The 14,229-nt window shown below is 37.9% G+C and overlaps 2 protein-coding genes and 1 pseudogene across 6 annotated transcripts; 2 read left to right on the forward strand and 1 right to left on the reverse strand.

Moving 5' to 3' along the window:
* The first annotated feature begins 3,500 nt into the window (after positions 1–3,500).
* On the forward strand, positions 3,501–7,329 carry LOC132164257 (uncharacterized). 5 transcript variants are annotated; one of them, XM_059574729.1, is made up of 6 exons: positions 3,501–3,692; positions 3,930–3,991; positions 4,358–4,550; positions 4,842–4,908; positions 5,027–5,858; positions 7,077–7,329. In XM_059574729.1, the coding sequence occupies exon 5, from the start codon at positions 5,067–5,069 to the stop codon at positions 5,817–5,819; it is 753 nt and encodes a 250-aa protein (XP_059430712.1). In that variant the 5' UTR covers positions 3,501–3,692; positions 3,930–3,991; positions 4,358–4,550; positions 4,842–4,908; positions 5,027–5,066; the 3' UTR covers positions 5,820–5,858; positions 7,077–7,329. The 5 variants fall into 5 exon arrangements, with proteins under 5 accessions (XP_059430712.1, XP_059430714.1, XP_059430711.1 ...); XM_059574731.1 differs by having other exon boundaries at positions 4,358–4,423; XM_059574728.1 differs by having other exon boundaries at positions 4,358–4,908.
* A 1,185-nt stretch (positions 7,330–8,514) lies between these two features.
* Positions 8,515–9,448, forward strand: LOC132164501 (acidic endochitinase-like; annotated as a pseudogene).
* Positions 9,449–9,651: 203 nt separating this feature from the next.
* On the reverse strand, positions 9,652–10,309 carry LOC132164419 (eukaryotic translation initiation factor 1A-like). Its single transcript, XM_059574930.1, has one exon. It carries the CDS (start codon positions 10,266–10,268, stop codon positions 9,831–9,833), a length of 438 nt encoding a protein of 145 aa, XP_059430913.1. The 5' UTR covers positions 10,269–10,309; the 3' UTR covers positions 9,652–9,830.
* Positions 10,310–14,229: the final 3,920 nt, after the last annotated feature.

A 14,229-nucleotide genomic window follows, 5' to 3' on the forward strand; every position in this document is an offset into this window, starting at 1 on the left:
GGAAATGTGCCAAATGGGTCCGGAACATCTAACATAGAGGGGCAGCCTAGTGAAGGGAGAGAAACTGTAAGGATATATATTTACATTTATTATAAAATTCTTAAAACATGTAAATGGAACAATGAACACATCCATAAGGGTCATTTTTTTATTTTTTTATTTTTAATGTGACTCATACTTAAAACATGCTTACAATGGTGTAGGGAAATGTTGGAGGCACTAGGGGTTTTCCAGTTCTGAGGAACCGTAGGGTTATGAGACCACATAGAGTTTTTCGTGCAAGCGAGGTAATTCTCTATGCATGTTGGTGTCTGCTGATGTAGTGGCTCTGCCAATGGATTCATATTTTATCTGATTATGCGTTTTTAATTATAATGGTTGGATATTTGTTATTGGTCTAATATGAAACTCTATTTATATATTTGCTATATTTTAATGCACAACAGATAAAATGATAATTCCCATGAACTTTACTAATTGATTATTCTGTTGTTTGTTTTTCATGCAGGGAAATGTGACTAATGCTTCAGTTTCGCAATCAGATGGGTCTGGAACATCTAACGTAGAAGGGCTCAGAGAAGGGAGACAGATGATGCCAAGGCCCACACAATAGAGTAGTAGATTTTGTTGTAGTAGAATTTGAAAGGAACAATGATGTATGGTGGTATTTTGATGGTTGGGATTTTGCTACTAAAGTATGTTAGTGGGTGATATTTTGTTGGAGTGGACAACATCAAAGGCGTAATGAAGTAGGTTGGTGGTCTTTTGTTGGAGAACATAAAAAAGGTTTAATGAAGTATCCAAGGATATTTTTTAGTTTTTTGGATTAGTCATCATGTGCATTTGTCAGATAACTGCACTATGCGTCTTTCGATTTGGGTTCCTTGCCAGTTTCGGTGTGTTTTTGAGCTTGATATACATTTTTAGGCCACTTCTTCACAGCAGGGGACCAAAGTCTATGAGGATAAATACATTATAATTGACTCGTTGCTTCTTTGGATAATTTTTTTTGTCGTAATTATTTTTATGGTGAGCTAGTAAAGTATATCTATATATATACCTAATCGATGCTATTGGCACTTGATTCATCATAATTCTTGGTGACTTCTGGGCAATATAAAACATCATCATTAGCATTGAAAGAGGTGATTTTAACAAGATTAGGTGGAGAGAAGGAGGACCTCCAATTGTTAATGAGCTCATCATCCACTTGTTAACAACATGGTCTAGTACGACATATGTTCCAGTCTTAACGACCTTGAATCAAGTGATTACTTTTAGGAGAAACTTCACTAAGGACCCCCAAACTTTCATCCGTTTTGAAATACCCCCCTTGAACTTTAAAATATCTCAATTTAGTCCCCTGAACTTTCAATTGCTCTCAATTTGGACCCTTCCGTTAATTTTAGCCGTTAAAAATTCAAAAATAGACCAAAATATCCCTGATTTTTATTTTTTTAAAAATAAAAAAATGTTTTAGAAGTTCGAATTTTATACAAAAGTTAGGGGTATAAACGTCATGTGACGTTTAAAATCGGATGGAGGGGTCCAAATTGAAAGCAATTGAAAGTTCAGGGGACTAAATTGAGAGATTTTGAAGTTCATGGGGGGTATTTCAAAACGGGTGGAAGTTTAGGGGTCCTTAGTGAAGTTTCCCCTTACTTTTATATTGTATGTACAAACATAACATTGGAGTTCTTTGAATGGTCTTGGTCAAAAGTCCATATGCAAATCTCTGTATGAATGTGCAGTTGAGAAAATATTGTAAATTCTTTGTATTTCATTCAGATAAAGGGGCAAACATAATCCCCATAAAAAGCAAACACAGTCGTAGATCCCAAAAAAAACAACAAGGAAATCAATTTTTTTAATCTCACTATCTCCAATTTGCATTGTACACAATAAAACATTGACAGAATTAGTGAATTCCTTTCAATGGAGTTTGGGTTAGAAAAATTCTTATGTCTCTCTGTCTCCGTGGATTCATGCATCGTGGTCAAACATAGTACATACATCGTGCCCTCTGAATTCATGCATCGTAAAAATCCGCCCTCTGAATTCATGCATCGTGGTCAAACCAAAATCCGCCCTCCGACATAGCACATGCGTAAAAATTCAGGAGAACTGCCATGGTAAATGAGAACTCTAACCATTTCCTGCAAAAAAAAAAAAAAAATGTAATCTTAGATGTGATTAGTGTGGTCCCTATAACTGCAACTAGAAATGGGTGTTAGAAAACCTCATTGATTACGTAAATTTTATTTTATTTTTCAGCAAGTAAGGGTGCCATAACTTGGTTTGGACTTTGGAAAGTCTTTTGAAATTTGGTTTCTCAACCAAATATACTAGCGAATTGCGGGTTAAAAGAAAGAAAAATAGTGCATGTTGCAAGCTTATATATATATATATATTTTTTTTTAAAAAAGAGAGTGTAGCCTTACGTAAGAACTAAAAAAGGTGGGTTATAAAGAGTCAAACAACAAAGTTACAAAACTGTAGGCTTAAGATAGCTAGCTTGCAGTTAAACAAAAAAACAAAAACAAAAAAACAAAAGAAGAAGTAGGTAGCTGGCGTGCATGTGGACCTATGGTACAAAAACAGTCAAACACTAAAACTTAATTAAACGGTGCGTTTATAAAATGCAGTTTTCATCGTCTTCTTTATTTTCCTCTAATCTCAACCTAAAAGCAAAAAGGTATAAACAATGGCAGAAAAAATTCAAACCTAAAAATTTCATTGAGAGATCAGAAGGTAAACCCACGATTTAAGATGAATTTTCATTTAACAGATATACAAACACAAATGATTTGAAGATGAATCGACAACATGGAAGGTAAATTTCACCATAGTTGAAAAGGTTTCTTGCTTACCACCGTCTAAGTGGCTTGAAGTGGCGGTGCTCTGAACACGAACAAGTGGTACGGGGCAGAGTCACGATTTGCCTTCCACGCCTGCTAGTGGAGGCACAAACTTAATTGGGTGAAGATGTTGAAGAACACAACGTGAAGAAGAAAAAGAAGCCGGCGGTGCTCGTATTAATAAAATGGTATAATTAGGTTTTTTTAAAATATTTTACTTGTGTTTGACGTGGAGTAAATCTGAGGTGGAAATATTAGTTGGCATAATAATATGACATGGAAAATTTAATTACGATTTTTAAAAGTCATAAATAAAATATAACATGTATCATATTTTTATTGGATGTGACGTGGCACACTAACGGAATCCGTTTAGTTAATGGATAGAATTTAATTGCAGGGACTAAATTATTTTTATTGCATACCACAGGGACCTCTGAGTTCGTTTTGATATCACAGGGAGTAAATTGTAAATCAGGTAAACCACATGGACTAATTTTGCATTTTTCCCTTTTATATATCTACTAGGTAAAGATTGTTGAACAATACGACGTCATTTAAACCATTTAAAAAAAAACATTTGAAGGACAAAACTACGTCGTTTTGCGCTTCTAAACTAAACCTAAAGCAAAATCACTCAGCCTCTCACACTTACGCTGTCACTCAGCCTCTAACGTTCTCTCTCGCTGCCGTCGTCTTCACCTCGCCGGCTCTCAGTTTTTCGCTGCCGTCCTCGCCTCGCCGTCTGTCGGTCCAGAACTCTCGTATTATCAAAACTACCGGTCCAGAATCGTCCTCGCCTCGCCTCGCCGCGCCGTCTGTATACATATATTGGTATATGTATTATAAAAACTCATTTGTTTTCTTGTTAATCTCTTATGCTGATAACTGTTGGTGCAGCTTTGAATTTTGATCACGACCCATTATCGAAAAAGGGTTTTAGGTGCTTGAAATTCTGCTTATTTAGTCCTTTATCAAAGGGTTTTAGCTTTTGGTGCTTGAGATTCTGCTTTATGTGCTTTCCTTAACAATTTTTTGTCTCTATCTCACCGTGTCTCTTCTCTGTTTTAGGTTTAGTCGTGACTCGTGACCTCAGTCTCTGTCTCTTGTTTTCTCGCTGCAAGCCAAGCAAGGTAAGTTAGTAACTTGATTTTGATATGTAAATGGTGGCCTTTATTGGGATTTATAAAGGTTTAGATTTAATTGGGACTTATGGTTGTTGTTGATTTTGATTTTGGTATATATAACATCGGTGGTTAAATGTTAACTTGGTATGTAAATGGTGGCTATTATTGCGATATATAAAGGTTTAAAATTAATTGGGATTTCAAATGATGGATTATCACTGAGGTTGTAAGAGGATTTCGGTTATTTGGCATTGAAAGCTTATTTGGGAGGGTGTTGGTATACCATTTGGTGGAAGAAGGACAAAGATAGCTAGATCTTGATTCTCGAGGAAAGAAGGTTTAAATATTGATCATTTATTCCTATATTGTCAGGTGGCTACCGAGATTTGGAGTGCAATTCTTCTACTATTTGGGGTTGTGTGGGTCATTCCTCGCAGGGTGAGTGAGTGTTTGAGTTGGAGGGGACAAATGGGAAATCATATTGCGTTGCATATATGGAGACTAGCACCATTGTGCGTGATGTGGTGTGTTTGGAGAGAATGGAATGCTCGAAGCTTTGACGATTGTGAGCAAGAATTGATTCATTTGAAGAAGTTGGTGCTACAAATGCTATTTTCATGGAAAGTGGCGTGGCCTATTCCAACTACTACTTTTTCTGAATTTCTAGATTTATGTTCTTCTTTCTCTACGGAATAGGGGTCTCTTGTATACTTGCTGTGTACATGGGTTGTGTCCCTCTGCGCGTTGCTTGAATATACATTATTTATCAAAAAAAAAAAAAAAAACGTTGCTTCTGTTCTTTTTCTCCTTTCATCCTCAAACCCTCCTATTCTAACTCCATTTTTTTCCTTGACAGGTTACTAGAGCCCTTGGAACAGGTGCACGGCTACTTCCTGTTCCAACTCAATTTGTCTCCTTGACAGGTTCTATTGTATTGGCCTAATGTCTCATAGTTTGCCTCTATTTCCTTCCTTTGTCGTTGTTGGTATTGGCCTAATGTCTCATAGTTTGCCTCTATTCCTTCCTTTGTCGTTGCCACAGTGACAATCAAAAAGTGAAGATAATAAGTATAAAAGTGAAAATGTTCCTCCGAATCGCAAAGCTAAAGCCTTTGGCGTCGTCGGTGGAGTCCTCCTGGAGCCACCAATTCCTCCAGCAAAGGCCGGTTAGCGGAACCGCGAAGGGCAAGGCCAAAATCAAAGGAGGCCAAACCATAAAGCGATCCAAAATGAACACCAAAAAAGGCCAACTCGACTCCAAGAGCGGCGGAGCGGGAGCCAATAAAACATTCGAGCGAGAAGATAGGCTCGAGAATCTGTGCATGAATGCTCCCACGCCCGTCCGATACTTGACCCCTAGAGAAAGAGCACGTGAAGCCAGGAGAGAGAAGCTGGGCCTCCTCAGCAAAGACCGGAAGCGAGAGCTGGAGATGATGAAGAAGAAGGACTACAAGGAGAAGATGGGACTCTCGGAGGAGCCAGTGATAATTGGGACTCCGGGATTGGATCTGATTACTCTGGGACTTGTCGACACCGACAAGATCCCCAAGTACGAGCTCACTGTGGAGGATGGGCGCCGATTGGCGAAGGAGTACAGTAGGTTTCTGATGCGGCGGCAACGGGCAAGGCAGGCCGCAGAGTCGACTTTCTTGAGGCTGAAGAAGGAGGCCATTGAGGCGCTGCCGTATGATTTGAGAGCGGCGGCTTTGGTACCGGATTTGACTCCGTTCCCAACGAACCGGTTCATGGCGACTTTGACTCCGCCGATTGAGGGTTACATTGATAAGGTCAAGGAAGCGGCGAAGAAGAGCAGTGGAAGGGAGAAGCTCAGATGATCTAAGCAGAGGTTAAAGTTTGCGTTTTTCATCTTCTGAGTAAGTATTTTGTTTGTGTTCCTGCTGAATTTGGTCATAGGTAGTGGCATAGAAATTGGTTTTGTCTATTCTTTAGTGGAAATTGACCATTGATATTCATATGCACCAATATAATTCAGCAATTTGTCGTTTTACATGATTTATGAATTTTCTTCTTCGAGTGCTCTCTCATGAACCAACTACTTGGCTATCTGATTTCCTGGCTTTGGATTAGCAAATATAGGGATCACTCTCCCCATTAGATTAGAAGGTTGGGGATTGTGAATATGATAGCTTTGGTGCTCAACCAAAGCTTTGGTGCTTCTTAACCCTGAAGGGTATTTACATAATACCAGCAGGTTTGTACAGTCTGTTTTGTTATGAACTTTCTATATAGAGTGAAACAATGCCACTGAAAAGTCAGAAAAGGCTTAGGATCTTCTCCCCATTGCTGCACTGCAAGACCTTGTAGAGAATCACAGGGGATTCAAGCTTATGCTAAGGCAAAAATGTTTGTAATGACTTGTCAGATTTACATGATCAGTGACTAGACATTATTAAGAGTTATCAGATCATGCGCTTCAAGAGTAGTGACTTGTTGATTGCTATCGAGTGAGATTTTTAAGAACGTTTCTCTTCTCAGAATTTAAAGAAAAGGATAGCTGAAGATAAACCATAATGGCTATGTTAGTATGTTTCTGTTAATATTATCAGACCAGCGGGAGATTAAGTATGAAATAATCTCGTGAAAATTAACATTTACATCAAATGAGCTGCAGAATTCATATTGCCTCGAGTTCATTTATATATCAAAGAGAAGTTCACTAGTAGAACCTTAGTTATAGGACAAAGGGAGCATGTCTGTTCTTATGTGTTCTGTCCCATAATATATTTTGTATAGTATTCAAATAATTTAGTGATCAGTTAGGGATAATTTCAGCTGAGGGCAGAATCATGATGTGATTCCTAGTTAGTTTTTTGTAATACAATTGCCTTTGTTTCTGGTGACATGTTGTAAGAAAAAGGCTTGTGGTTTATAAATAGTCAAGAGTCAAGCTCTTGACATTATGATCACTAATGTCATTGGGCATGTTATGTTGCTCATAAAACTATTCCCTTTTTAGCAATGGAAAACAGAAAAAAGAATACTTATGTGAGAACACATGCATATGTTTTATTTGCTGTATCATAATCTCAAGTCATTTGGTATGGTTTTATATGCTATCCCTTGTCCGGCAGATGGAGTATGTTTGCAAGCCTGGAGAATGAGTCGTTTCACAATTGGCAACTACAACTCATAAAGCTGTGTTTATTGATTCGGCCGGCAGTGAAGCACCAGGGAACAGATGTAATAATCTTGATGAATTTAGGACAACATCTTTGGTAATGAGAACTTGCTTGTTTGTCTTGCTTTTGTATGGTTTTTGGTGGTGATTATCTTGTTTAACTCAGATATTTTTACTAAATCCATCATGCATGCATGTTAACTCAATCCAGCAAAAGTGGTACCTTCGTAAAAACTAGATGATTATGGTTTGTAATGTCCTAAGGGGTAGTTCAATCGGCTGTAGATCACGCCTAATAAAGTGGAAGTCACTAGTTCGAATCTCCCGTCCCCCTTTTCTTGTGTGCACATGTCAAAAAAAAAAAAGAAAAAAGAATTACATACATTTTAGACTTCTGCTGAGCATATTATAAGGGGTCAGCTGGAAGCGGATGATGTTAAGCTCTGTGAATCCCCTTTGTAAGTGGGCTCTAATCCTACTACAGTGGTCCATTATTTATTGGTCTTTAACCAACTAGCCTTTTTCGCATCTGCTTTCAATTGGCAACGAACCCATTCCACTAATCATGATAAAACTGCAATAACATTACTGACTTCAAGCGGAGTTCAAGGCACAAGACGTGAGTTTCATTGGTTGCAAGTAGGCTCCACTTATTTTGACATGATATACACGAACTTAACACAAAATTAGTAGGTTATGGTTGATGAGTTTGAGCTGTTTAATTAAATGTATTAGGTTAGGGATACTTATGTAGTTTTATACATATGCTTTGATATAATCTGAACTTGACACAACATTTATAATTAATCCATCAAAGGAAGAGTAGATTCTTGACTAATTTTTTCACGAATTAGGAATCTGGAATGAGAAGTTGAAAGGTACAAATTGGATATAGAAAATTAGAACAGGAACATATATACTTTGTAATCCATAATTCCCTTTCACAAATCTCATTATATTCTGTAATTATTCGCGTATTCTGACAAATGTGGGCTGAAGATTATGAAGGGGGCAAGTAAGAGAAGTGATTTGGTAAAAGGATGACGACAGTCTACAGGACGTTGCACCCAATTAGAGAACAAACACCATAAGGTTAAAGATAAGCCAAATCTGATGTAATTGCAAATTAAATTTCAAGATATTGAACTTACAAATGGTTTAAGTAGCACACAACTAGACAAAAGCAAGATGAGGAGAAGGAGAATTGTCTGCAATTCACAACGCCGTGTGCGTTTAACAGTGATTATTAAGATTGTGAAACTAGAGCAACCCTTCAGCCACGCACTCTTTAGCAACAGAACAAGATGATAAATGTCACAATTGGGCCATAATCCCCCTATATAAAGCATGCTTTACACTAACATAGTCAAGCAAAAAAGCAACACAGAAAAATGGCAATGGGGTCATCAAATTCAGTAGCATTATTCTGCTTAGCAATGCTAACACTGGCAATGGGTACAAATGCTGGCGGAATAGCTATCTATTGGGGTCAAAATGGAAATGAGGGCACCTTGGCGGAGACCTGTGCCACTGGAAACTATGACTTTGTGAATCTAGCTTTCCTACCAACCTTTGGAAATGGTCAGACTCCTATGATTAACCTTGCAGGCCATTGTGATCCCTACAGCAATGGCTGCACCAGCTTAAGCTCTGACATACAATCATGCCAAGCCAAAGGCATTAAGGTGATGCTTTTGATCGGAGGCGGCGCAGGGAGCTACTACCTTACCTCTTCTGAGGATGCCAGACAAGTAGCTACTTATCTTTGGAATAACTTCTTGGGAGGAAAGTCCTCCTCCCGCCCACTTGGTGCTGCTGTTTTGGATGGAATTGATTTTGATATTGAAGGGGGCACCAACCAGCACTGGGATGACTTGGCAAGGTACCTCTCTGGATACAGCAAGCAGGGCAAGAAGGTGTACTTGACTGCAGCTCCACAGTGTCCTTTTCCAGATGCTTGGATTGGGGGTGCTCTGAAAACTGGTCCTATGTCTGGGTCCAATTCTACAATAACCCTCCTTGCCAGTACACTTCTGGGAGTATTGGCAATCTGGAAGATGCATGGAAGCAGTGGACTTTCGATATCCCTGCTACCAAGATTTTCCTTGGATTACCTGCTGCTCCTGCAGCAGCAGGAAGTGGCTTCATTCCTGCATCTGATCTAACTTCCCAAGTGCTTCCAGCCATTAAGGATTCTTCCAAGTATGGTGGTGTTATGCTGTGGTCCAAGTATTATGATGATCAATCTGGATATAGTTCCTCCATCAAGAGCCATGTCTGAATACCCAGATGATTTGTATCCAAGCTTCTGCATTTTTCACTTGTGTTCTCTCTATATGTACTAATATCATGTATGATTTGTATGGATATATCATGAAAGTGTGATTTTTAACTAATGGGTTAAAGGTTAAAGGTTGAGGGATATGACATGGGTTAATATTGACCTAAATAGTCTTATGTTTATTCTTCGAATGCTGAAGCCGAAGGCTACATGCCAACACAAATTGACACCCCTAGTTACAACTTCCTCACGAAATCAAAAGGAGATGAACAATTAAGCCGCTCAATAGTCAATATTATATGAAAAATAAAACCTTAAACCCTAAACCATATCTTCATCATGGTATTAGAAAACAGAAAATGGAAGCAAAAACATAAGAAATGCAAAATTCGAAACCCCATATGTATGGATGGATCTTTCTCTCTTCTAAATCTTATCAATATCTTCGTCCTCGAACACAACATAATTACTCCCGACTCCTTCATCCTCCTCGACCAACCCAGCAGCAATCCCCTCGTTCAACCTGGTAGTCTCCGGCAACTCCCCGTAGGCCTTCAAGAGCCTGGCCTCGTCGGGCATGTACTTGAGGATGATGTCAGCCTTGTCGTCCTGGTAGTCCCTGAGCCCAACGAGTACGATGTCCCCTGCGGCGATCCACACCTTCTTGTGCATCTTCCCGCGGATGTGGCAGAGCCGCTTTGTGCCGTCGATGCACGTGGCCTCGCACCGGCCGTTCCCCAGCATTCGGTTCACCTGGGCGTACTCTTGCCCGTCTTCTTTGAACAACAGCTCCCGTTTATCGTCGTCCGCCTCGTTCTTTCCTCGCTTCCTGTTCTTCCCTCCCTTTCCCTTATTCTTCGGCATCTTGTTGCTTGCTTGCTTTGTGTGCGTGTGAATGTGAGAGAAGAGGAGCTATATATATACTTTTATATATATATTCGCTCTCGCGCGTCGATGTTAAGCACAGCTTTCGTGGAGTTGCGGTTGGCTTTTTATCTATGATTATATGATACTTATATATTTATTTATTCTAATTCGAAGTTCACTTGCTGGATTGGAAGAATCCTTCCTGGTCCTTTTAAGAGACTAAATTTTAATACCTCTCTCTTTAATTAGGATTATATTCTTTTTTTTTATTAATGAAAACTAGGCGGGATTTTCTTTATAATTTAATTTTAAAATTTAAACGCATCCCCATCTTACTTTTTCTGTAAAAAAAATCTATCATGCCTCTTTTAACGAAAAATATATATTAAAGGTTATACATCAGTACATTATTGAACATGCACCTTTTTTTGAACTGTATTGAATATGTACTTTTTTATTTTTGAAAGTGGAAATCATTTCAATCTCATTAATAAAAAGGATCACGAGTATATAGCTCTTACATCACAAAAACACAAAGCTCAGAGAATGTAAATCATAGCCGAAGTTACAAGGTTACAACATCATAGACACATACATAACATTCTATCATTTAAGACCTATCTATGATTTCAACTTCCGCTAACCTATGACTAATCTTCAAATGAAATAATAGATCTACTCCAAGTAGACACAATTCAATGCATAGGTAGCGCTTATTCTTCGGCACTAGGCACATAAAACATTTGTGCCAACACTCATCCTCCTCGACCCGAAAGCCAGGATACAGTTCTTGTCCACAACCAAGGGTTTGAACTAACAACAAATACCCTATAGATCAACAAGAGAACAAGGCCTTATTACAAGCAAATAAAACAGGAACAAAAAACTACAGGGAAAACCAAAATAGAATACAGGGAAAACAAAGTAGAATACAGGGAAGATTAAGACAAACAGAAACAAAACAAGGAAACAAAAAACAAAACCAACAACCAAGAGCAACACTGGAGGGGGAGTGGCGGCCAAGCCCGAGAGAATCAAGATCAAGCTTGAGGCAAACTGGATCTGAACCCCACAATGAGACCGAAGCATGGGGAAAAGGTGGTGCCTCAAAGGAGGGGGAAGGGCAAGCCCATCCCTTCTCCCCCAAGGAGAGGACCTATGCGGCGTTCCCTAAGGAGCTAGTGTTTTTTCTCGCCTTGCTCCGTACTGAACATGTACTTAATGACACAATCATACACAGATGAATTAAAACATAAGATTATTGAATTTAGTTTAATTTATAAAAACTAAAACATGGTAAAATATTTGTTCTAATTCAATCCTTCACTAAACCTTTAACGCAATCAAATCAATCCTTACATAAGGTGCAATGCTTAATATTTCTTTGGTGTTTCGAAAGTATTTATGTTCGATTTATGCTTATTAATCAAATAAATGTTTGCCTTATTTTACTTTCAAAAGCATAATAAGTAAGTACATGCATCTTTTTATCCTCACAAAGTTAATGTTGTTTTTAAAATTATCATTGGATCAAAATTCAATAGTAATTCATCCTAAATTTAATTGTGATTTTAAAAACTAAATTAGCTCCTTACGTGATGGATGCATGAAAATATTTTTATTTGATATACCCACAATATCTTGATTTTGGGAATTATAAGCTCTTTTGTTCTTCAAATAAAAAAAATACAACTAAAAATAAATAAAAATAAAAGGAGAGAGAGAAGTGGTCAAACCACCCCCACCTCCTAGGGTGGCTCAACCACGCTCTAAAGAATTTTGAGTGTTGGTGAATCACCTCCTCAAGCTGAGGAAATAGTTAGACCACCCTAAAAAACCCCAAAAAAAGACTTTAAAGGTTGATGAACTACGCATCACCCTGAGGTGGTTGGTCACCTCCCTCAACTTCTTGTTTTTTTTTTTTTTTTTTTTTTTTTTTTTAATTTTTTTTTTAAAGATTAATTTGAAAATTTAAGATAAGAAATTTTGTGCATAACTTCTCCGTCCATTTTAATGCTAAACAATAACAAAGGGTGTCAATTGAAAAGGAATGATAATTTAAGCGTCCAAGTGTCAAATATTGTAGTTTGAGAGGCTATCAACAAATGATTTGTCACTTCATAGGGTCAAGTATACTTTCCACTAGTTTTAGTGAAAAAAAAAAAAAAAAAATTGTATGTCCACATATTTAGTTTCTCCGCGAATAAACCAAAAAAAAGATAGTGAATTAAAGAAAGTATAAAAAATAACATTAAACTAACCATCATGTGTCCTAAAATGAAAAAAGAAGAAGAAGAAAAAAAAAGCATGATTTTAAAGTTTATAAGAAAAATGAAATGTATTTTTTTTTAAGGGAAAATAATTCTAGTATCATTAATTGATGAAAGATCAGGAGCATAAAGCTTTTACATCACAGAGCAGAAGCTCTGAGAAAATCATAGCCAAAGCTATAAGGTTACAAGTCATAGATACATACATAACAATCTGACATTCAAGACCTATCTATGACATCAAAATCTGATAATCCATAACTAATCTTTAGTTGTAACAGCCGGTCTACTCCAAACAGACTCAATCCGATATATAGATAGCAACATTCTCCTGCCGAAACTCATCATCCTCGACTCGCAAGCCAATAAATTATTCACATCCTCAACCCAACAGGTCATGACCACAAAATACAGGGAAAACAGAAAAACAAGGGAAAAAAAAAAAAAAAAAAGCACAAAAGCCCACAAAACACCACCGGAGGAGCGCTGACGGATGATTCTAGCCAGTAAGCGAAAAAACCACGTGCAGGCGCGTGCAAGTCACGATCCGTCGCAGGGTTCCCAGCATTAGAAGCGACAGATGCCATTGGAAGTGGGCGGGGCTAGTGTGCGCAGTGGAGTGGTGGGTGTCAAGGTGGGTCTGACGGAAGAACGTAGATCGAGCTTTGAACAGTCCGATCCAAGAACCCATCAACCCCAAAAAAAGATGCGGCAGAAATGATGGACGGCACACCCGGCGCGATGGGGCTTGAGCCTATAACAAAAAAAAAAAAAAGCAAAAAAAAAGATGGGAGGGGGGAAGAGTCGCGAAAGGGAGGGGGCGAGGGGAGGGGAAGGAGAAAAATGAAAAGTATTGAAAAAGGAAGAATGAAAGTGATCATGCATGATTACATGATTTATGAGTAAATCTCTAACCAATCTCAATGCATCTTGACGTGCTTTTCATAATAGTCTAATAAACAATACGCACTTTTGATGCCACAAGTTAACATGGGAAGTTTGTAACAATGGTTTATGCAGCTTACTGCAATAGTATAAAGTTCTAAGATTGGAATTTTACCTGGGCTTCTTTAAATGCATCGGAAAAAAGTAGAGATAAAACACTCCTCAAATTCAAGGATGTTTGGTGTTTCTTTACATTTTTCACTTGCAATTTCCAAGCATTGATAGACATCGATTATTTTCTTGCACTCTAAAAATATTCTTATTTAGAGGTTAAATGCAGAAATAATTAATTATAAGGGTTGAACCATTGGAATATATATATATATATAAGAGAGGAGTACTTCGCTCTAGAATTATGGCAATGCTCATTAACTTATCGTAGGTTCAAAAGGTTTCACAAGAGATTTTTATTTATTTTTTAAAATCTTTTTTGCAATTAATATATGATTCTTACCAAAAGTCAAAAGTGCAATGTATAAGAACAAGTCAAGGAAGATTATCCAATATTCACAATATATTATGAAAGTGGTGATATTTGCATTAACAAAAAATATTTATTCAAGACTATTAATTTTCAACCCTTTCCTGCATGTGAATGGGTATATCTTGTAGGCTCAGCATGGCGTTTTCATAGAGCAATTAATCATATTTAAGTGACAAGTACAGCAACGTAAAAAAACCAATAAGAAGTGTATTCCTAGGCACTAGGGCTCCCCCTCCGGCCCTCCTCCCCTCTCCCTCTT

The sequence above is a fragment of the Corylus avellana genome, chromosome ca10 (genome assembly GCF_901000735.1).
Source record: "Corylus avellana chromosome ca10, CavTom2PMs-1.0".
NCBI classification, from domain to species: Eukaryota; Viridiplantae; Streptophyta; class Magnoliopsida; order Fagales; family Betulaceae; genus Corylus; species Corylus avellana.

What these genes read in the sequence shown, in the direction of transcription:
- LOC132164257 (XM_059574728.1), top strand. Translation starts at nt 5,067, where the DNA reads ATGTTCCTCCGAATCGCAAAGCTAAAGCCTTTGGCGTCGTCGGTGGAG.
- LOC132164419 (XM_059574930.1), bottom strand. Translation starts at nt 10,268, where the DNA reads ATGCCGAAGAATAAGGGAAAGGGAGGGAAGAACAGGAAGCGAGGAAAG.